Source organism: Vicugna pacos, chromosome 14, assembly GCF_048564905.1.
Source record: "Vicugna pacos chromosome 14, VicPac4, whole genome shotgun sequence".
Lineage (NCBI taxonomy): Eukaryota > Metazoa > Chordata > Mammalia > Artiodactyla > Camelidae > Vicugna > Vicugna pacos.
Genome location: NC_133000.1, coordinates 30,393,546 through 30,416,511, shown reverse-complemented (window position 1 = coordinate 30,416,511; position 22,966 = coordinate 30,393,546). Strand labels below are relative to the sequence as shown.

The 22,966-nt window shown below is 42.4% G+C and overlaps 1 protein-coding gene across 1 annotated transcript in view; it reads left to right on the top strand.

Annotated features, from left to right (window-relative positions):
• The first annotated feature begins 690 nt into the window (after positions 1-690).
• LOC116283379 (uncharacterized) overlaps positions 691-22,966 on the top strand; it is a 52,573-nt gene continuing 30,297 nt past the window's right edge. The window contains exons 1-7 of the mRNA XM_072976339.1: positions 691-802; positions 2,468-2,563; positions 10,242-10,279; positions 11,681-11,823; positions 12,598-12,745; positions 13,493-13,778; positions 16,334-16,455. Of these exons, the coding sequence (XP_072832440.1) occupies positions 2,527-2,563; positions 10,242-10,279; positions 11,681-11,823; positions 12,598-12,745; positions 13,493-13,778; positions 16,334-16,455 (774 nt within the window). The 5' untranslated portion in view covers positions 691-802; positions 2,468-2,526. The remainder of the gene's footprint in view (positions 803-2,467; positions 2,564-10,241; positions 10,280-11,680; positions 11,824-12,597; positions 12,746-13,492; positions 13,779-16,333; positions 16,456-22,966) is intronic.

Sequence of the window (22,966 nt, the reverse complement as noted above, 5' to 3'; positions counted from 1 at the left end):
CCCACCCCAAAGGTCCGCGTGCCCATTGCCTCCGCCCTAGGGGTCCAGATCACCATTCGGACCATCAAGCACCCAAGGCCCACAGGCCAGTGGCTGGCAGCCTGGGATCACCCTGACCCATCGGGTCAGTTGAGGCACAGGGTGTGGGGATCAGGGTGCCAGGGCGGGAATTGGAACTGCCTTCAGCCCTGCCTGCCTCACCCTGTAGCCTCAGGCATTAACTATGAAGGTGCACACTAGGCTGGATCCCCCACTGGTGGCAGTAGTCATCCTTAATGGCGCCCAGATTTCCCCACCCCAACCACAGGGTGAGGGGTGAGGAAGTCAGTTCAGGGTAGAGGTGCACTCAGAGTGAAGGGGATCCCATGGTGAGGGGGTACATGTTGAGGGGTATGGGGCTCACTCAGAGTGGAACTGACCTGGCTGAGAGGTGAGGGGGACAATTTCAGGATGTTGGGGGTCCTGTGGTGAGGCATGAGGGGTAAACTTGTGGGTGTAGGGGCCATAGGTTAGGACCTAGCAGGATGAAGTGTCAGAGCAGGGACTTCAGTGTGAGGAGAAGGAGCCCTGTATTCAAGGTCTGGTGGGAGACTGGGCCTGCCCAGAGGTGGGAGGGTATTAACAGGGAGGGGAAGATGAGCAGCGGAAGTGGGGTTGGCGGGGTGTGGCCTAGCCCAGGGCAGTCGTGGTTCTAGTTCAGTGCCAGGACCCAGTCGGTGGCGGGGTGAAGGCTCTGGGGATGGAGACCCGGCGGGACGAGCAGGAGGGCCCCAAACTGGCTCCTCCCCGCCCCAGTGACCAGGTCCGGTAAAGCAGGAGACCCACCCAAGGAGTTTGCGCTGCTGGCAGGTGGAGGAGGGGTGCGCACGCGCAGACGGACAGACTCACGGATGCTGGAACCCATCCAGAATGCGTGGAAGCTGGCAGGAACCAGTTGCTCCTGGACCAGCTCCTGGAAGAGGAACACGACCTGGGGTCTGGGTCGCCTCTTGCCCTCGGCTCAGCTGCCACTGCTGGGCAGTTAAGGGGGCGCTGGTGGGGGCGCGCTGCTCGGGGAGCCGGCGGGTGACGCCTGGGCCGTGCGGCTGGGGAGGAACACAGGGAGGGGTGCGGAGGTGAGGTCCCGGCCAGGCGTCCCGTTAGGACCCTGAGGCGAGTCCAAGCCGCTGCTGTGGTTCATGGTAACCCCGCTATTAGTAATTCCTGAACCCCGCGTTTTTGCCGCCGCTTATTCCCGGGTTTAGGAGAGCAGGTAAAGCCCTGGGAGGTGGGAGGGCTCCGGACGGCTCCGGAGCATCTCCGAGTGGCCCTCAGACCATGGCCTGCTCCTGGGAGGCGGGTGCGGTGCAGGCGCGGGGCCTCGGATGGAATGGGGGCTGCCCCATGAGAGCCCCTGGATTTGCTCCCATCTTCCCCGCAGCCTGACCTTCGGGGCAGCCTCTGAAGTTCCAGGTTCGTGGGACTCAGGTTACAGGTCAGTCTGCTCCTGGGAGGTGGGCGCGGTGCGATCAGTGTGCTGGGATGGCTGCAGCAGCAGCGGGAAATGGTCGCAACCCCATCGCTCTCACAAGGCAGATGCAATCCCGCCATCACAGCCGCCGGCATTCCCTCACAGCACAGCACCCGCCTTCCAGGAGCAGGCTGACCTGTAACCTGAGTTCCACGAACCTGGGGCAGCAAAGGCCAAGCTCAAGCCATGCTCTGGGGAGTTTGAAGCAAATCCATGGGCCCCCATGGGCAGACCCTATAACCCGCCAAGGATTTCGACCACACCGCGCCCTCCTCCCGGGAGCAGGTTGACCTGGGGTCCGTGCCTGGAGCAGCAGAGGCCGAGCCCTGGACAGGCCGTGGGGGAGATGGGGCAAATCGACCAGCTTTCCAGGTCGCTGCCCATCTCCCTGCCACTGCCTCAGGTTCGTGGATCACTTGTTTTCAAGTCAGTGGGTTCCTAAGAGGCAGGCGCGGTGCAGTCAGGAGGCGGGTGCTGCGGGGAGAGGGGTGCTGCCCCAGGGGTGCAGGTGGATTTGCTCCCATCTCCCCGAGGGCCAGACCTGGGGACGGCCTCTGCTGCCCCAGGTTTGCAGGATGCATGTCATGTCAGCCTGTCCCTGAGAGGAGGGCTCAGTGTACTCGGGCAGCCTCAGTGGCTGACAAGGATTTTAGAAGTGGGCTCTAGCCAAGCATAACTAACTCTCCTTTCTTCTGTTGCTTCCTCAGTTGGTGGCTGTATCAGCTTTTTCATTATAGGTTATTGCTGGATAATGAACATAGGTTTCTGTGCTATACAGAAGAAAGTTTATTTAAAATCTATTTTTATATATAGTGGCTAACATTTGTAGATCTCATACTCCCAAATTTGTCCCTTCCTATCCCCTTTCCCTGGTAACCTAAAGATTGTTTACTAAGTCTGCAAGTCTGTTTCTGTTTTGTAGATGAGTTCACAGTGTCTTTTTCTCTCTTTTTTTAGATTGCACATATGAGTGGTACCATTTGGTATTTTTCTGTTCCTGGCTGCTTTCACTTAGAATGAAGATCTCTAGCTCCATCCACGTTGCTGCAAAAGGTTTTATTTTGTCCTTTTCATGGTAGAGTAGTATTCTGGTGTATAAATATACCACGACTTCTTTATCCAGTCATCTGTTGCTACATTTAGCTTGCCTCCATGTCTCGGCTATTGTCTACAGTGGTGCTATGAATACTGGGGTGCAGGTATCTTTTCACATTGGAGTTCCTTCCAGTTATATACCCAGATGTGGGATTGCTGGGTCATAGGGTAAGTCTACTTTTAGTTTTTTGAGGGATTTCCATGATTTCCATAATGACTACACCAAACTGGTTTTCCACCAGCAATGTAAGAGGGATCCCTTCCCTCTACAACCTCTCTAGCATTTATCATTCATGAACATCTGAGCGATGGCCATTCTGACTGCTGTGAGCTGATACTTCGTTGTAGTTTTAATTTGCATTTCTCTGTTTATTAGTGATATTGAGCATTTTTTTCATGTGCCTATTGGTCATTTGTGTCTTCATTGGAGAAATGCTTGTTTAGGTCTTCTGCCTATTTTTGGATTGAGTTGTTTGTTTTTTTGGTTTTAACTTGTATATGCTGTTTATATATTCTGAAAATTAAGCTTTTGTTAGTCATATCATTTGCAAATATTTTCTCCCGTACGTAGGTTGTTGTGTTTTACTTATGGTTGCCTTTGCTGTGAAGAAAGTTATGAGTTTAATTATGTCTCAATTGTTTATTTTTTTCTCTTATTTCCATTGCCTGGGTACGTTGCCCTAGGAGAACGTTGCAAAGATTTATGTCAGATAATGTTTTCCCTATGTTATCTTTTAGGAGATTTATCATGTCTTGCCCATCTGCAACTTGAGACTCTACTCTAGATCTGTGCTTCAGTTTTGAATTTTGAGCTTCTTAGAGAACACCTACTCTTAGCTCATATGTCAGATTCAACATATCTAAAGCTGATTTCATAATCTTTTTTCTTGTAGCGTCTCCACTTATTCAGTGGGATAATCATTCTTCCGGCCTTGAATACCCAAAGGCTTGGAATGGTCTTTCATTTATCTTTCTCTCACCACCCTCCACATTTTGTCGGCTTCTGGAACTGTTTTTGGTTTCAAGAGTCTATTCTGATTACTGATACTCTGATGAAGAGCTTTCATCCCTGATACATGCATTTTTCCTTCTGTTGAATTGTTGGATATTCTCACCCCCCTCTTTCAGTCCACCTACTGTTTTGACCCTCCAACATCTAGAGTCAAGTCAAAGACTTACTACAACCAGATCTCAGCCAGGCAGTCTTGACCCTCCATCATTTTGGCCTTACCTTATGTGTTCCAATCATTATGTGACTTAGACTCCTAGGATAACCTGTGCCTTATTAAAAAGCAGGAATCATCAGTATTTCCTATCCAGTCCTCAGTTAAAACAGATTAGAATTGCCCTGAGAACTAGTTGGAGCCCCATCCCCTTCATAGAGTCTTCCCTATTTACTCCAAATACTTCTAGCTCCTCTTTGTATTCCTGCACTTTTTATGATCGGTAGCCTGTAATCTTGGCTTTGAGTACTGACATGGTACAATTCCCAAGTGGTTTCCAATGTGTCTCCTCACTTAGCTCGTAACTGGAGAAGACTCCTTTGTTCAGCCTCCTTTATACCCCTCACCCTGCTTAGCATCGGGCAATAGCAGGCATCCAGGCAGTGCTTACCTAGTTTATTTATTCGCAGGGTTGGTGGTGTGGAGTATGGCTAATAACTATTAATTCAGTGTTGTAATTAAAAAAGAAAGCCTAGAAAATCTGTAAAACTGTATCTCCATTTTCAGTTTAGCGCTTTACTTCAACAGTTTTCTTAACTCTGAGTTTACGTTCACATAGTGTTCAGTGCTTGTACAGTTCCCTGTGACAAGCAGTTGAGATGTCATTTTGTTTGACTTTCACATTACATTTTATAATGGATATATTTGTACAATGACAAAACCTTCTTTTATAAGTAAACAGCCGGAAGCACAGAGAGACTAAGAGCCTAACCCAGGGTCACCTGGTTGGTGTTTGGCACAGGCCAGGACCGCGGTTCACATCTTCCAGCTGATCCTCTTCCAGTGCCTTTTCATTGCAGTGCTGGGAAATGTAGCCTCATCGGCCAAACTGCCAAGGCACATTGCTGCCCTTTACTTGCCAGTGATGGCAGTGCTACAAAAAGTGGCAAAGGAAAGGTCAGAGATAGGAGTGATAAAAGACATGGAAGTGCTGGAAATGGATCCTCAACCTCCTCCATATTTGAGCGCCTCACAAGTGTCCCACTCTGACAAAGCTGTTCATTGTTTATAACATAGTCTTTAAAATCAGAGTGATCTTTATAGGACATGCTTTTATCCTGGTCCCTTTCCTGCTAGTAGTCACCGTCATGGGCAGAAAGTACCTGACTGTGCTCTGTTTGTCACGTAGGTGGGAGGGAAAGTGGGAGAGGGAGCGGGTTAAACTGAAGCCGAGCTTTTTACAGCTCTGTTGTTCTAGGACCAGAGCAGTTCCACTCTTGCTTTCATCACCTCTCCACCTCCGAGTCCCAGCCACCCACTCCTGCCTGCTTCCCCACATGCCACGTCCTGGGGGAGGGCAGGGTGGTGGGCAATGCCCCCTTCGCCCTCCGCTCTGGGAGGTGCAGGAGTCTGGTTTAACTCTTGAGCTGTTTTGATAATTGGGCTTTTCCAGCTTCTCTAGACATCTCCTTTCCAGCTCTGAGAAATTGGAGATGTAACTCAACCATACATGGGCTATACTAATGTATTTAGTGGCATTAATGTGATGTCTGTAAGATGTTCTGTGACTGGATAGGAGTTTTTTTTTAATCTCTTAGGGTGCTTCACATCCAATTTTAAAGGTCTACAGTATGCAGGTGTAATTCAAGTTCTTACATGTCTGTAAGGCAGACATGAACATTATTTTGTAATATGACCATATGTTCATAGATTACAGTTATTCCACTGGCTCTGTATCTAATAAAAGTTTAAATACCAAACACTTGAAGAAAATTTGTGGAACATGTCTTTTTGCCTGTAACTAGTTGCAAAAACTGAAATCACAGCTCTACCACAAGCCACAGTGTTTCCCAGTAGAGAAATCCCTCTACTTTTACAACCTCTAAGTAATGTGGTGGTCCTTTGCATGAGATGAGGGATGCCAGAGTATTTGGTTGGGAAACTAGAGTGGCATGACAAGTATTCTGGGACTGGTTACAGTCGACTCTCTACTTCCTGTATCCTGGACTACTTACAGAGGCAATGTTAGTGTGGTAACCAGCTTCTGAATGCAAGTGTAGCTAGGAAGACAACAGAGAAAAAAGAAGGGATATAAAGTAATGGAGGCAATTCAGAGCAGTACAAATGGTGATTTTGACACCACCAGCTGCTGACGTGAACTTGGCAGGAATTTGTGAGAAGTGGTGGGTGTCATTGCAAACAGGAGAGTCCTGCAGCTTTTGGGGTGAACAGCCAAAGAGGAGAGCAGATATGGTGGCCACCCGGGGGCTGAGTATTTGTGTCCTGAATGTGAAAATGTCTGGTCTCCTGTTCAATTTTGAAGCCACAACTTCACATGACTCAGGGCATTATTTCCACCAGAAAACCATAAAACACAAACAACCTCTGTTTCCCAAAGTGTTTATTCTCGATCTGAGATGATTGTCCTGTGGTAGGAGGTAAGTGGACGATGGGGCCTATTACATCACCCCCTTTCACTAAAAGTCTACCTCGCTGCTTTTCACCCTACTCCTAGAGGTGCTGTCATTCTGTTAAACCTAGACCTGTAAGACGGGCTTGCCTGAATCCTCACGTGAAGAGGGATTGTTATGTGCAGTTTTAAAAAATTGCTTGGGTCATGTGGTCCTTTGTTTCCTCCATTCGAAATCACTATTCCAGAGCAGATATTATGCATCTATAGAAACTCTATTGTTTGTAAGATGTCTTCAGAAGTTTTGCAGTAGGTTAAAAGGTTTGCTTGGTGGTGGCATCTTGATTGTTTGCAGGAGGCAACCCTCACTAGGGGCATTGAGTGCTTCCTGTCTGAGAGTTCCTTTCTTGGCAGTAGAGTGTTCGTTGGCAGAGTTAGAAAGTTACCTGGTCTGAGAAGCCGAATTTGCCCGCAGCTGGGTATTGGCAGAAGAGTCAGTTATGGAAGGAAGACTTTAGGATTATCTGGAAGCAGAGTTCTGGGATCCAAACCCTGGGAAATCTCAGCTTTTGTTGAGTATGTTCTGCAACTATAGGCTATTGGATAATTTTAACACTTGCTATGGGATGTAGAGTTGGGGAAAGACTTAAACGTGAAAGAACCTTAAAAGAGAATCTCCAAATATTTTAAAGAAGACAGTTCTCAGAATGAGAGCTTTTCTGGAAAGGACTAGTTCTTCTCTTCACAGGGGAAGCAGGGATAAAGTGTAACTGCACTTACGGTAACTTAAAAGGTAAACCTTACCCTCCCACTTAGCTGTTTCCTGTTGTACGTTCATCTTCCACATCTGTAGTTTTAGACCTGATGTGTCATTTTCTGACACTCCATTCTGCTTCTGAGTGAGAGACTGACACAAAATCACATGGCAATTGAAAAATTGCACAGAGGACTTTATTGTTAAAAATGTAGAGCTGTGGCAGGGTGCTGCATTTTCAAGTGACTTTCAGTACAGAGAACACTTAAAAGAATGCAGTGTTATTCCTTTTTTTCCCCATACCTTTAAGCCTTTGAATAGAAGGTTTTCTTTGCAGAGTTTCTGGAGTACATCAGAAAAAGCAGGAAGTAAAAACAGCTTTAAGAAAGTACCAGTATACACGTTGCTTATAGTATGGTATCTGTCTTAAAGTTAATTCTTTAATGCAGGAAGTTGTAACTCTCAATTTCTTAAGCAAATATAAACATTCTTGACCCTTAATGACATTCTTTGTGGGGTGAAGCTGCTTTTGCTTCCATTCTGAGCATTGAAAGGCCTTCTATGATACTCATACCAGTCCTCAATATTTTATTTTCCCTCTGTTGTGAACTTGTTATTAAACTTGAAGGAGATATAAATATCATTAACTTGCTATATATGTAGATATTCAGTGTTACATAGTCAGAAAATTTGCGTACATCACACGTATCTACATAATTCCCCCCTTTCCAACTGTGTTCCTGATGAAAGGATACTGGGAAATGGCATTATGGGGATATGTCTTACAGTACACAGTGTTTCCCCTGTTCCCTCTACCAGATCTGGATGTTCTTTCATCTTTCAGCTTCTAGACTTACTAGCTCTTTTTCTTAAGACAGGTGAAACTCATCCCCCTGCGCACACACACATGTGTACACACACACACACACAGACACATTCTGCCGTAGGGAGTAGCGTGCACCATCCCATTCTCCCACTCCAGCTCTGGAACCACCCACTGGAGGCAGTGTCTTGCACGAATTCATTTGTAAGTTCCTTTTTAAAACTCGAGTGGTCGGGAAATAGAACTGATATCCACACCTAGTAGGCAGGCACTCAAGGACAACTTCTATGGTTAATGCCAGGTTATCTTAATGTTTGAGTACCTGGGTTTCATGTCTTCCTCTACCACCTGTGTGACCCCTGTTTCCCACATTTTTGTCTCCCGCTAGACTTTTTCTCTCCAACTCTGGACTCTTACAATCTTCTGCTTATTTGACATCTTCACTTTGAACTCTGATATCTTAAAACCAACACATGTAAAATCTGAGCTCTTGGTCCTCCTACCCCCAAACTGGATTTTCTGCAGCCTCCCCCATTCAGTTAGTGGAAACTTAATCCTTCCAGCTGCTTGGGTCAAAAATCTTGGAGTTATTCTGACTTTCACTGACATACCACTTGAATTCTGTCAGTAGAACTGATTTAAAGCTGCCTTTAGAAAATATCCAGAACCCAGCCACTTCTCACCATGGCTCCTGCCTTCACTGCTGCTTCCCTGCCCTAAGCCACTGTCCTCTCCTCCAGCACAGCCCTTCTCAGTGGCTTCCCTCTTTTATTCTCTGACCCGTTTTGACTATTCTCACCCGGCAGTCAAGTGAGCCTTGAAAACCTAAGTTAGATTGTGTCGTCCTTCCGCAGTGCCTCCCCATTTCACTCCGGGTAAAATCCACAGTCCTTATAACGTCCTCCAAGTCCATACAGGATCTGCACTGACCCTTCTCCGCAGTTCCGGCCGTGCCCCCATTCTGGAACATGCGAGGTGCACGATGGCCTTGGTGATGGTTATTCCATCCACCGGGGACTTCTCACCTCCTAGTCCTAGTTCTAACCTCAGTCCTCAGTGTGGCCTGCTCTGGTATTTAATACATCACCCTCATCCCATACCCTCAACTCTATTTTCCTTGCCCCTTTTTCCTTTTATCCATGGTTTCTCTTTCCTAACATGCCACCACCTCTGCTGCTCTGTTGTGTGAATTGTCATTTCCACCCCCAACTCCAGCTAGACTCCTACCAAGCTCCGTGAGGACAGGACTTTTGTTTTCTTTATTGATCAATTCCAAGTGCCTAGACTAGTCCTGGGTACATAGTAGGCAGTCAAAAATTATTTGCTGAATAAATTAAAAGACTATTTTAAAAATGAATCATCCTTTCAGGAACGGGTGAGGAAAGGAAGCTGCATGAAGGAAAATGGTGCAGTAAATAATGATATTTGCCTGTTGTTCTTTGTGTGATGTATATGTGTTTTAGTCTTAGTTTGGTATCCCAGTTTCTTAATTTAATAGCTGTATTAAGGTGTAATTTATGGTCAATAAAATTCACACATTATAATTGTACAAATCAGCCATTTTAGCTATTTCTAGAGTTGTGCAACTGTGTCCTCAAAAAGTCCCCTTGTGTCCGTCCATATGCCATTCGCCCTCCCCTCAGTGGCACCCTGAATTTACTTTTTTTTGTTTTTTTTGGCAATCACATCTCAAAAGAATAAGTTACACAGCAGTACTAATATAGCTTTTTTGCTCTTTTAGAAATGACACACTTTAATATGAAATCAATGGTCATTGCTGAATGTAGGTAGTGGTATCAGACATTGGTGAGAAGAATGGACTTGAGTGTCAGACTGGCTGCAGTCTTTGCCAGCTCCACCATTTACCAAGTTACCCAAATTATTTTCTGCCTCAAGCTCTTTATCTGTTATATGGGGGTAATAATAGCAGCTTACAGAGTTGTTGTGAGGATTAAGCAAACAGGGAAACAAAATTTCGTATAGTGGCCAGTTTATGTTAATACCTAAAAAATAGCCTTGCAAGTAGAGAGCAAAATTCAAATCAGTTTCTAAAGTATGTGTAAAATATGATCCAGTTCCTCCCTGGTTTGTAAACACGTATGCCTACTGCAGAATGTAAAAGCAGTCTAATTTCCAACAGAAAAGATCATTTCTCAGCATTTCTTTCAAAGGTAGTTGAAAAATCATTTTTACTAAATTTTCTGTGCCCATCTCTGTCAGAGCTTTGACACCAAGTAGGTAATTATCTACTTTTTTGTTAAAATCATGCTGACCATCAGAAAGTGCTCTGAATTATATTTTAGCCTTTATGTTGGGACATACTGTGAGACTTCTTCTAAATTAATGGGGGGAGGGGAATTCATTGTAGCTTTTCTAGCCTGATAAGCCTGCACTAAATTATCTTTTTTTAACTTTTAATTAAAGTAATTAATTAATTTTTTGCAGGGGGTGGTAATTAGGTTTTTATTTATTTATTTTATTTTTAGAAGAAGTACTGGAGATTGAACCCAGGGCCTTGTGCATGGTAAGAATATGATCTTTCATTTGAGTTATACCCTCCACCCGAAATTATCTTTAATAAAGTCTTTTTCTCTGTTTTGTTATTTTCTTTTATGTACAGTTGCACAAAGTAGGGTCATCAGAAGCCTCTCAATTCCAAAGATGATAATAATGAAAAACATTGCACAGTGACAGTAAATCCTTGGCATATGAAGAAAGATTGTAAAGTCTTGAATGAATAAAGAAGATATTGTTACTTAACATACATGTAACCATGGCTCTCTTCCCTTTATTTTTCACTTTATAATGAAGAAACTCCCCCTCATCAAGGTTGCTTTGTTTGATATAGGGAATATCTAAAGCCTTTTCTGCAAGTTTTTAAAATAAATAAGAGCAGGTAATTTATCAGAAGTGTGAATGGTGGAATCAGCTCTGTCTAGTATGGTAGCCACCAGCCACATGTGGCTATTGTGAATTGAGATGTTATATAAGTGGAAAATACATAGTAGATTTCAGGACTTTGTACAACAAAAATAATGTAAAATATTTATTAATAAGTTTTAAAAGTGTTAATCACACTTTTGAAATGATAGTAAATTGAATATTTTTGTATAAATATAATTATTACTGGAATTAAATTCACTTGTTCCTTGTTATTTTCTAAATGGGATTACTGGAAAAATGTGACTTGCACCATGTTTTATTGACAGTGCTGGCTTCTAACTTATTGAAAATAATATGAAAAGAAAACTTTGATTAAAAATTTTGTAATGGAGTAGTTGATTTACATCATAATAGTTTCATGTGTACAACACATGAGGCTCAATACTTTTATAGATTATATTCCATTTAAAGTCACCATAAAATAATGGCTATATTTCCCTGTGCTGTATGATACAGCCCTGTAACCTATCCATTTTATATGAAGTACTTTTTACCTCTCAATCCCCTACCCCCTTCCTGCCTCCCATCTCCTCCTTTTCCCCATTGGTAACTACCAGTCTGTTCTGTGTACCTGTGAGTCTATTTCTGTTTTATTATAGTCATTAATTTGTTTTATTTTTTAGATATACATATAAGTTAACACATAGAATATTTGTTTTTCTTTCTCTGACTTATTTCACTTAGCATAATGCTCTGTAGGTCCATCCATGTTATTGCAAATGGCATTATTTTATTTTTTATGGCTAAGCAGTATTCCATTGTGTGTGTGTGTGTGTGTGCATGTGTATATTTGTGTGTGTATATATATATATATGTATATATGTATATATACATATATATATATATATATAATATACCACACCTTCTTTATCCAGTCATTTGTCAGTGAATGTTTGGGTTGTTTCAGTGTCTTGGCTATTGTAAATAGTGCTGCTGTGAACATTGGAGTGAATGTTTCTTTTTGAATTATATTTTTCTCCAGACATATACCCATGAATGGGATTGCTGGATCACACGGAAGTATATTTTTAGTTTTTTAAGGAACCTCTATACTATCCTCCATAGTGGCTGCACCAATTTACCTTCCCACCAATCGAGTAGGAGGGTTCCTTTTTCTCTTAAAAGGTAAAAAATTCTCTACATTTATATACTTTCCTTACAGTTTAGGACACAATTTGGCAAAAGCCAGATAGAATTTTATAGCAGTAAATACAGTATTTTTTTAGATGGCCATGCATTATGGATAGATATGTTATTGATGAGTTGGTTCCCTATTTTTGTAGATGCAGTTTTTATAGCTTCACAGACATTTCAGTCTTGCAGAGAGAAAAATTTCTTTGCTTTTTGCTGAACTTGTCTTGGTGGCTTTATCGAATTTGGCCCAGGCCTGCAGAAGTAAATACACACCCAAACCTGAACGATTTGAAAGTCTGCAAGATTTTAAGAGTCTAGATTGTCAGATTTGGACTATAACTCTGGTAAATGACATCAGTGAGTGGACTCAAGAAAACTCAATTTGAGTGCAAAACCTTTCATAAGCCAAAAAAGGCTTTGAAATTGTGGCAAAGCCAGAGACTTTTGTGCACTACATATGGCCACATACCCATGGGGACAACCACAGGCCTTCTGGAGTGCCAAGGGAATTCCATGTGAGGTGTCCAGCACTCACAGGAATCCAACAAGTCCCATCCAGCCAGAGCACATTCATTGCTACTGTGCTGTTTTTAGCAAATGTATTTTCATCAGGTTCAAATTGGTTTGTTGTTATTTTTCTGCATAAAAGAAAAATCAAACAACTTCTTGTTCCCTTGGTGAAAGTAAAAGCCTAACATTTTCTGATTTCTTTTGACAGAGAAAACATGAGCCTATGAATCTAACCTCATCTGTGTTGGTCTGCAGCTGGGAGCAACCAGATCAGTGTCAGTCCTTCTGTAACCATTGGCTGGGAGCCTGCATGTTACCTGGAATGATATATGAAACATGTCACCCTAGCCGTGCCTTCGCTGTGGGCTGGGATGCGAGTCATTCAGAGTCTGCATTATGGAATGTATGTTTCAGATCCAAAGCTAGGAGATCTTTTTTATTAGCCAGAGAATGTAGTCATAAATATATCTATTAATGTATTTATGCAAGAACCTTATTAAAGATATTTTTATTATAAAAATTTACCCCCCAAAATTGAAAATGAAAGAATAGTGGAATTAAAAGTCATTTGTACCTTAATTATACATAAAGAATCTTAAAATCCTTCTAAACATTTTTCTGTTCAAATGTAGATATTTTCCCTTCCAAAAAGTAAAATTATTGTTTCACATTGTTTTGTTTTATCCTTTTATTATATATTCCATAACAATAAATATAATTCTTTTAAATCCCTTTTAAAGGCTGTTTAACACTATATTGAACAGATATGTAAATTGTCCTAGGTTTCAGAAATTTAAAATTTGTCATTACAATACCACTGCAAAGAATATTTCAGTGTTTCTATTTTTAGTTACTAATTTGGACGAAAATTAACAAGTTTGCTTTCCTTCATCTAAAACATTGGTTATTTTATGAATGAAATGTAAGGATTTTAAATAACTTTTCAGTAATTTCAACAAAGAAATTATCTTCAAGGCAAAAATGTATGATGGTTTGCAAGTCTATTATTATTATATCTTCACTTTTACCAGTGTCATATTGTGTGTTTTTGCACAAGTGCTTTAACTACCAGCAACGTAAGAAAAATCTGTGTACTAAAAATGTGAAAATAGTTAGTTTCCTGGTTTGTGTTTTCATTCTCCCAATATAGGCTTTGGATGACAAGCTTGTATTTGCAAAAGTACACACCCTGTGGGAGGTGCTCTGTACATACGCTGGGATACTGCACATAAAATTGCCTCTGAAGCCCAATGATCTGAAAACCCGGTTCTCAGCCTTTGATAATTTCATCTGTTTTATGAAAGTCCTCCAAGTGTATGAAAGTATCATCAAGCTGGAGCAAGAGTTTTTCATTGCCCTATTTGAGAAGAGCTGCGTGAATGACTTTTATATTCAGGATAGAGATATATTCTTCAATCCAGCCACCAGAAGCCGCACTGTAAGTCTAAACCGAGTTTAGCTGCTGTCTTGGGGGTGATTTAGAACCTGCTGTTGAATTATCAGTGATTTGGTTTGGTTGGTTTGGTTTGGTTTTTAAAAGCTTCCCATATAAAGGAAAAAGGAGAAAGAAAAGAAACATGCCTACAGATTCCTCTTAGGATAGTAAACAGTGGCTGGTTAGTTACTCTGTATAAACCACACACTCTCTTAGAATCTTTTTAGGTTTACTTCATCCTTTCTCAGATTAAGTATCAAGGAAGGGACAGTGTTAAAAAAAATTCGGGATTAACAGGCTTGTGAGCTCCGGGATCTGCAAGGCAGCTTTCCCTCCCCTTGGTGTAAGTCAAATGGCAGAACTGAAATAAAGCACTTCATATCTCCTCCGGTGTTAACAGGAAAGGGCTAATCTTGACCTTGTTTCTTCCTGGGTAAAATGAAGATAATATGTCAGGAGGCGACAAGCTCACTTAGGGAAGGAATCATGTTGTCTTGTTCACTGCTGAATCCCAGGCACCGGGAAGGCTGAGTTTAAACAAGTGAGTGAATGAATGATCTGTAGTTCCCCCAGAGTTACCATGTGGGGCAGTGCGGATTAGCAGCTAAGAGCATAGACTCGAGAGGGGAGGGTACAGCTCAAGTGATGGGGTGCATGCTTAGCACCCATAAAGTCCTGGGTTCAGCCCCCAACACCTACTCTAAAATAGACAAATAACCCTAATTACCTCCCCACCCCCCACTAGAATTACCTTATAATCTCCCCGCCACCAAAAAAAAAAAAAAAAAGAGAAGTGGCCAAGAGCGTATTCTCAGGCTGGAACACCTGTGCTGCTTTCTCGCTGTCGACCTTTTAAAAGTCATTTAGCCTCTGTGTTTATCAAGTTCCTCATCAATAAAATGGGGATAATAATAGTACCCACCTCGTAGAGTTGCTATGGGTATTAATGAATCTGTGTCAATGTTAGAACAGCCCTGGCCAATACTAAGTAATATGTATCTGTCAGCTCTTTTCATAGTTACTGACAGATGTTATTATCGACCAAAGAAGTATTAGTTCTTTGTACGGGAAATGCATGTTAGACCATTTCATTTATCATTTTCTATAATTCAGGCTTTTTCCCTCTGAAATACCATTTTCTGTCTGTGCACTAGAAAGCCACAGGGCTTTCCAAATTTCATCTGTCTGGGTTCTTGTCATGATGGCAATACTGCCGAGTATTGACATTTTTTAGGGACTCCTTCTGAGATGACAGCAACCCCTCAAATTCAGGAGCACTTCTCTAACTGATAACATCTCGCATGAAATGAAGTTTTTAAAATGTAACTGCTTCAGACGCTTAATGATGCCATAAATGCAAGGATGTTATATCAAAGCTCTTTAAATAAATCCTGTCATTGAAATAAAGGAAATACTATATTATAGCCCTCTATGACTTTGTTATCTTTGCTATCCATTTATCTGACTCTCTAAGATCAAAGAAAGCAAAGACTGTGATTGATCATTACTACTGTGTGGTTCATGTATTTGTGGATGGAGACAATACTGAAATGCACTGTTTAAGATTTTTAAATGGACACTAAACAGCTGCTTGATGCACATGCATCAACAGAACAGAGAGCTGGGTGCAGGGAGCAGACCCTGAGCTTCCTGGATCAGAGACCCAGCATAGCAGTCCAGCCCAGCAGTCCACATGTTTTATATTTATGTCCCAGCAAAATTAGCAGTGAGAGTCTGAAATGAACTTTGGGAACACTTGCAAACAGCTGTCATTGTTACTAATTTGGGACACCCCGGATCCTACACTGTTTAGTTGGCATCTGTGCACCACCAGTTCTTTTCCACTAAAACCTGTTGTAATTGCTGGTCCCACATCCAGGCTGTGGAATCATCTCATGTGGTGTTTGGGAGGGAGGTAAGTGGAGTCAGGACCCATGTTAAGGCTGGGTGGGTAATCTGGTTCTAGTATAGGAGAAAGGAAAGTAGGTCAGGTGGTAAGGAGAATGACTGGATTTATGTTTTGTTTCTTGAGTAAGCTATATATATAACATCATGTCAAGTTTCTTTATTGTTTATATTCCATGTGCTGCCACCTAATTACTACTGAATTGTGGGGACAAAGAAGCCTGGGTTTTAGAACTGACCCTGCCCCAAACCAGCCAGAGTCCAGGTACATCTGGGTGCCCAGGGAGGGGGCTGGACCATCAGGTTTCCCTCCACTGCAGCAGTTTGGGCACTTGGGTGGCCTAGTTGTTTTTGCTGTGGAAGACTGGCCCGGTTGTAGGACATTAAGCATCTTCATGGCTCTCACCAGTTACCCACGGTAGTTCCAGGACTGTAACATCCATGCGTTCCTTTCCACCTACGTTTGCAAATGAACCTCAAGGGGTTAGTATTAATAATGGGTGAGAATTATGAAAAATTATATGGTACCTCCATCCCTTCTGGCAAGTGAGGGCCCCTTATTTACAAATGACCACGAAGTGTTAGCACCACATTTTATCAACAGAACATGTGAACACGTGGTGACAGTGACGCTTACCTGTTTGCTTCTGCTTCCCAATGCAACTTCAGCCTCCGTCAGAGGACCTCAGCTGCCCCAGCGAACAGGGCCTTCTGTACAGGGAATGGGCTCCTCCTCGAAGCATAGACAAGAAGAAACCCTTAGATCTCATCAGGTGAGCTGTTGTGGAGAGCACTCCAGTGGGAAGGGCTCAGGATTGCCCTCATGGCATCTGAGTGTGACAGTCCTCCAAGAGTGTTACCAACCAGGAGGCTCACAAGAGCTCTTAGCTTTGTTGCCCCAAGTTTATACTGGAGGCTTTATTGCAAAGACATGATTTATTGGGTCAATACCAACATGGCTAACCCAATCCTAACTGTAACTCAAACATTTCCATAGTCCGAACCATTGAGCCCCTCTCCTGGTGGTCACTCACTTGTCACAAAGTTCAAAGCCCCACTCCTCTAATCACATGGTTGGTGTCTCTGGCTGGCCAGTTCCCATCCTGAGTCATCTCATGAACACAAGCCATCCAAGGGTCCACCATGAATAGCATAGACACTCCTATCTTGGGAAATTTCGAGGCTTTAGTGGTTGCCGTCCAGGAACTGAGACCAAAGACCTACCAAATTCTTCATTAAACAGGAGTAAATGTAAGATATCACTTAAATTATAAAATAAGAGAAATACACACTGCTTTACTGTATCTGCTGTTCGACAGCATTTCACTACACCCCGTGACTGTAATATCGCGCTCAGCATGTGACCTCTCAGAGCACCAGTGCCGGCTGCTCCCCGGGAGCTTATGCTGTTTTGGCAAGGCTGCTGGGGGAGGGAGGCCAAGGACAACTGAGCAAACAAAAATAATCGGGCGAATAAGGAAACAATGTCAGATTGAAATGAAGGAAATAACACAGTGCTGAGATGGGAGACTTGGGGAGATGTGAGTCAAGAAAGCTATCTTTGAGTAGGTTACATGTGAGCTGAGATGATGATAAGGAGGCTGGACTTTGATGATCTGGGAAAACTCATCCCAGGAATAGAGGCAGCATGTCCATTGGCCCCGAAGCACAAATGTGCTCAGCAGGTTTGAGGAGATACTGGAGCCAGCGCTGGTGAGAGCGATGAGACACGAGGTTTAGAAGGGCATCAGGAACACGGAAAGGAGTGTCAACTCTAAGTGCAGTGAGAAGCAGTCATGATAGTTTAAGCACTAAAGTAAATTTCTCTCACTCACATTTTGCAGCGATAATGTGGAGAATGAATTGCAGGGACCCAGGAAGCAGGGAGGCCGGGTAGGAGGCACTTGGAGTGGGCCATATGAGAGATGGAGGGAGCCATGGAGGAATGCGTTTGGGGAGTGGAGCTGACAGGATGCAGTTATGGGCTGGCTGTGGATAGTGAGGAGAAGAGGAGGGTCAAGGTAGCCCCAAGTCGGCCTGGAGCCAGGTGCCTGTTCTTTCTAATCTCAGTGCCCCATGCAGGTGCCCACCTACTTGGGCAAACCTCCTAACCTTCAAAGTTAGGGTTTTAAAACACTGAAGTCCTTTTGTTTGTTTCACATTTTATGGAAAGTTTCAAACATGTACAGAAGTAGAGAGAACAGCACAGCCAGCCTGCCTGAATCAGTCAACCAGCTCCAGAATTATAAACTCAGAGTCACTGTTGTTGCATCTTTCATCTCCACCTCCTCCCCTCCCCCACTACGGGGTCATTTTGAAGACAATCCTACATAGCTTAACCTTTCATTAGTCAAATGACAAGGTCTCTATCAAATACAATTGGAGTATTCCTTTTTTTTTTAGGGTTACAAAATAATTCCCTGATTGTCACAAAAATACACTTTTAAGTAGTTTTGGGGTTTAAATCAAGATCCAGACTAGGTTCAGACATTGCAGCTAGCATATCTCTCAAGTGGGTTCTAATCTATAATTTTCCTGTTTCTCATTTTCCTTGAAATTGTTGAGGGGTTTCTCTATTTCCTGTTTGGCTGATTTCATTCTCCCCTGTGTTGTTAGACTTGTTTCTCCATCCTATGTATTTGCTTTAGCTAAGTGATTTGATCCTCCCCTAAAATCTAGATCTGAGTGAGGTTCAACTTTGTGCAAAAATACTTGTTATGTGAAGTTTTGTACTCCTGTCATAAGGTACATAATATCCAGTTGACTCTTTTTTGTGATGACAGCAGCCAATAATGATTGTCACCTGGGATCATTGTTTCATAAGGGATTTTATTTCATGTGGTCATACTCTAATTTCCTCCCTCAATTATCAGCAGGATCACAGTCATGAAGAGGCACTTTCCCATTAACCCGGGTTATCCTGTAGAACAGTTTAAAATGAGGATGTTTGAATATATTTAAATATTTAAAGTTGATACATTTTTCTTTTCTTTTAATTTTTTTTCTAATGGAGGTACTGAATATTGAATCTAGGACCTTATTCATGCTGAGAACACACCCTGCCACTGAGGGTACCCCATCCCCCTTGAGATTCATATTTATAAGATATTTTCCTTCTGTTATTTTTGTTTTATGTTATACAGTATTTGATGGCAGGGCAATGGGTTTGATGGCTCTTTAATCATTCTTTATGGGCTTTTGGGGTTTGTGTGTGTTTGTGTTTGTAAAGAAAACAATTTTCCCAGTGTTTTAAGTCTGTTTTGCTAAGAAAAATATGTTGATCTTTTCCCTGCTCCTGGTCCATGTGTCTCCTTTGTTGCTTCCCACTAGTGGCCCCTTGAGCTCTGTGACAAGACTAGCATGTCGTTAATCCAGGTTGAAGGAGATCTGAAGAGATTTATTCAAAGAGATGAAATTTGTAGACAATGTACTGGAAAGTATTGAGAAAGTTACTCATTAGGAGAAGGTCTGGGGTTGACTTGTTAAGTGCACAGAAATCTAAGCTCTGAACCACCAAGACAATTATTAACTCCAGGGAAAACAAAGTAGGGAAGAAGAAAGTAAGCCTAGTAGACAACTTGCTACAGCTGGGAACAGTCTGTACAGAATCCTAATAATGTAAAGCAAGGACACTGAGCTGATGAAAATTATAATGTAATTGTATCAAAAGGTTGGAAGAATGAAGGTTTGGGTGTGTAGATGAGATGGGGTTTGAAAGAGAGCTTAATCCTCATTTTCCAAAATAGAAAGTTAAATAGGTGATACATAAAGCTGAAAAAGTCAGTGGGCTGTGTTACAAGGATATTAGTCAGAGATAGGGAGTAATTATTCCAAGAGTCAGCAGTAAGAACTGAACGTGGTTGCTTCTGGCCAGGAAATGGGGCGGTTGTTGGGAACTGCTCCTTTTTACAATCGGTGATCGAGAACTGTTTGACTGTTTAATGAATGTATGGTATAACTTTCATAAAAAACATCAAAGCTGAATTTTGAAAAATTGATGTTAAGAATTAGGGTGTTTTTGACAGAGAGTGATAACAATCAGACAAAACTACATTTGAAGGGCTCCTCATTATTCCTAGCCTTTCAGCAAGGACTAGGAGGCAGACTTTCAAAAATTCTTTCTGACCTTCTTGCCGACATGTAAACTTTGGAAGTAATGAACTCCCCGTCACTGTAAATATCCAGGCAGAGGCTGCCTGACCTGCTCTCTAACTGTAGCAGGGTGTGTTTACCATTCTCCAGTTGAATCTGGCAACATCTAACATTCTTTCAGTTTTGAATGTGGCATTTTCAGGATGGAGAGTTGATAAGAATATATTACAAAAAGCTTAACAAGAAAGAATCCAAGACATCTCAAACCCATTGCCAGGGTTTTCTCTGCCAGACACCATCCTGAGCCTGCCATCCGTGAGCCAGGCCAGAAAGCCCAGTCACATGAGAATGAACACACTTTGTCCCTTCTATCTGATTTGGCATCGGGCTCAGCCCTTTTCCCCATGGAATGGTCCACGCCCAGATCTCTGACGATGGAGCTGGTCTCACAGCAGCCCTGTGACCGCTGGTCCAGCCCAAGGGGTCTCCTACGTGAAGTTTCCGAGGACTGCAGGCTCTTCTCAGAGCTGAGTCCCCCTAGGCTAAGCCCACGGAGCTCATCTCAGCTCCAGACTGAGCCGGAAGCCTCAGAGAGAACTCAGAGCTGAGGAAATCCACAGGTTTTACCCAGCACTGCCCAGTCAGTAGTGAGCCAGTTGAGGGAAGTATCAGCAAAAGCAAGACACAACTGAGCCACCTTCTCATTGTTCTGCCCCATCCCTAAACCCTCTGTGTCTGCCTGTCTGTGTCTGTCTCTCTTTGAATACCAGCCTGGCACCGTTTCATGCCCTGCCTCCTTTCTTCTAATCTTGCCTCCCTGGCCTGTTCCATCTACTCCAGGTTAACGGAGAAACATTGAAGTGTTTTTAAAACCTAGGGACAACAGACGTGCTAGATACAAAGAATTCAGGACAGTACATTCCTCCGTCACATCCCTCCTGCCCTCTCCCATTCCCACAATGAGTTTTATAAATATTTTGTCACAGAGACATTGCACTCCCAGTTGTTATCATTATCAGCCATTTCCTTATTATCTGTGGTTTACGATGCATTTGCTCAATGGAAGTTCCCGAGATAAGGCAGGAGCAGTTGTCTGAGCCAGTTGATGATGACCACTTGTGTCAAGCCTGTTAAGAATGATCATTGGGGGGATTTGTTGAATGTGCCAGACTGTCCAGTGAGTGGTGATGATCCCCTGCATCTGCTCTGGAGTTGGCATCATCCCCTCCTTTGCTCTGTTCTCATTTATCTCTCTTCAGCAGTTGAACCAGTGATCTGTACTTCTATGATACTTAAAATACTTATATAACGGTAGAATTTGGAGGCTGCTATGAAAACGCATATTTTTAAAGTATGAATTGAGTCAGAGGCTTAAACTTAAATCTCCCTTGATTTAGAATCAGAAATTAATATGATGGAGGGAGGATATAGCTCAGTGGTAGGGTGCATGCCTAGCATGGATGAGGTCCTGGGTTCAGTCCCCAATGCCTTCATTTAAAAACAAATAAATAAACCTAATTATGCCCCCCAAAAATCAAAGAAAAAAGAAATTAACATGAGGATGAAGCTACAGAGTGATTATGTGTGTCTTCTGAAACTACCTTCTGTCTTTCTGCAGGAAATTCTTTGGAGAAAAGATCGGAATCTACTTAGCTTGGCTGGGCTATTACACTCAGATCCTCCTCCTGGCAGCAGTCATGGGGGTGACTTGCTTTCTGTATGAATATTTTAATCAAAATATCTGTACCTGGAGGCAACTTCTCTTTATTCCTTGTTATCGTGCTTACTTAACTTAGAATGTCATTCTCCAGGAGCATCCATGTTGCTGCAAATGGCCCTATATTGTCAGTTTTTATGGCCGAGTAGTGTTCCATTGTATAAATATACCACTTCTTTAGCCAGTCATCCATTGATGGACATTTAGGCTGTCTCCATGTCTTGGCTATTGTAAATAGTGCTGCTATGAACATTGGGGTGCAGGTGTCATCCTGAAGTAGGTTCCTTCAGGATATATGCCCAGGAGCAGGATTCCTGGGTCATATGGCAAGTCTATTCTTAGTCTTTTGAGGAAACTCAATACTGTTTTCCACAGTGGCTGCACCAAACTGCATTCCCACCAGAAGTGTAGGAGGTTTCCCTTTCTCCACAGCCTCTCTAGCATTTGTCATTTGTGGATTTTTGAATGATGGCCATTCTGACAGGTTTGAGGTGATACCTCATTGTAGTTTTGATTTGCATTTCTCTGATAATTAGTGATATTAAGCATTTTTTTCATGTTCCCATTGATCATTTGTATGTCTCCCTTGGAGAATTGCTTGTTTAGGTCTTCTGCCCATTTTTGGATTGGGTTACTTGGTTGTTCCTTATTAAGTCATATGAGCTGCTTACATATTCTGGAGATCAAGCCTTTGTCAGTTTCATTTGCAAAAATGTTCTCCCATTCTGTAGGTTGTCTTTTTGTTTTACTTATGGTGTCCTTTGCTGTGCAGAAGCTTGTAAGTTTCATTAGATCCCATTTGTTTATTCTTGCTATTATTTCTATTGCTTGGGAAGACTGCCCTAGGGGAACATTTCTGAGATGTATGTCAGATATTTTGCCTGTATTTTCTTCTAGGAGGTTTATTGTATCTTGTCTTATGTTTATCTTGCTGAAGAGACTGTCTTTATTCCATTGTATATTCTTGCCTTCTTTGTCAAAGATTAGTTGACCAAAAGTTTGTGGGTTCATTTCTGGGCTCTCTATTCTGTTCCATTGGTCTATATATCAGTTTTTGTACCAATAGCATGCTGTTCTGATGACTGTAACTCTATAATGTTGTCTGAAGTCCGGAGAGTTATTCCTTCAGCATCTTTCTTTTTTTCTTCAGTAATGTCCTGGAAATTCTATGTCTTTGATTGTTCCATATAAATTTTATTGTGATTTATTTCTAGTTCTCTGAAATATGTCCAGGGTAATTTGATAGGGATTGCATTAAATCTGTAGATTGCCTTGGGCAGTGTGACTATTTTAACAATATTGTTTCTTGCAATTCAAGAGCATGGGATACCTTTGCATTTTTTAAATTCTTCTTTAATTTCCTTCACCAATGGTTTATAGTTTTCTTTGTAAAATTCTCTCACCTCTGTGGTTAGATTTATTCCTAGATATTTTATTACTTTGGGTGCTATTTTAAAGGGGATTGTTTCTTAACT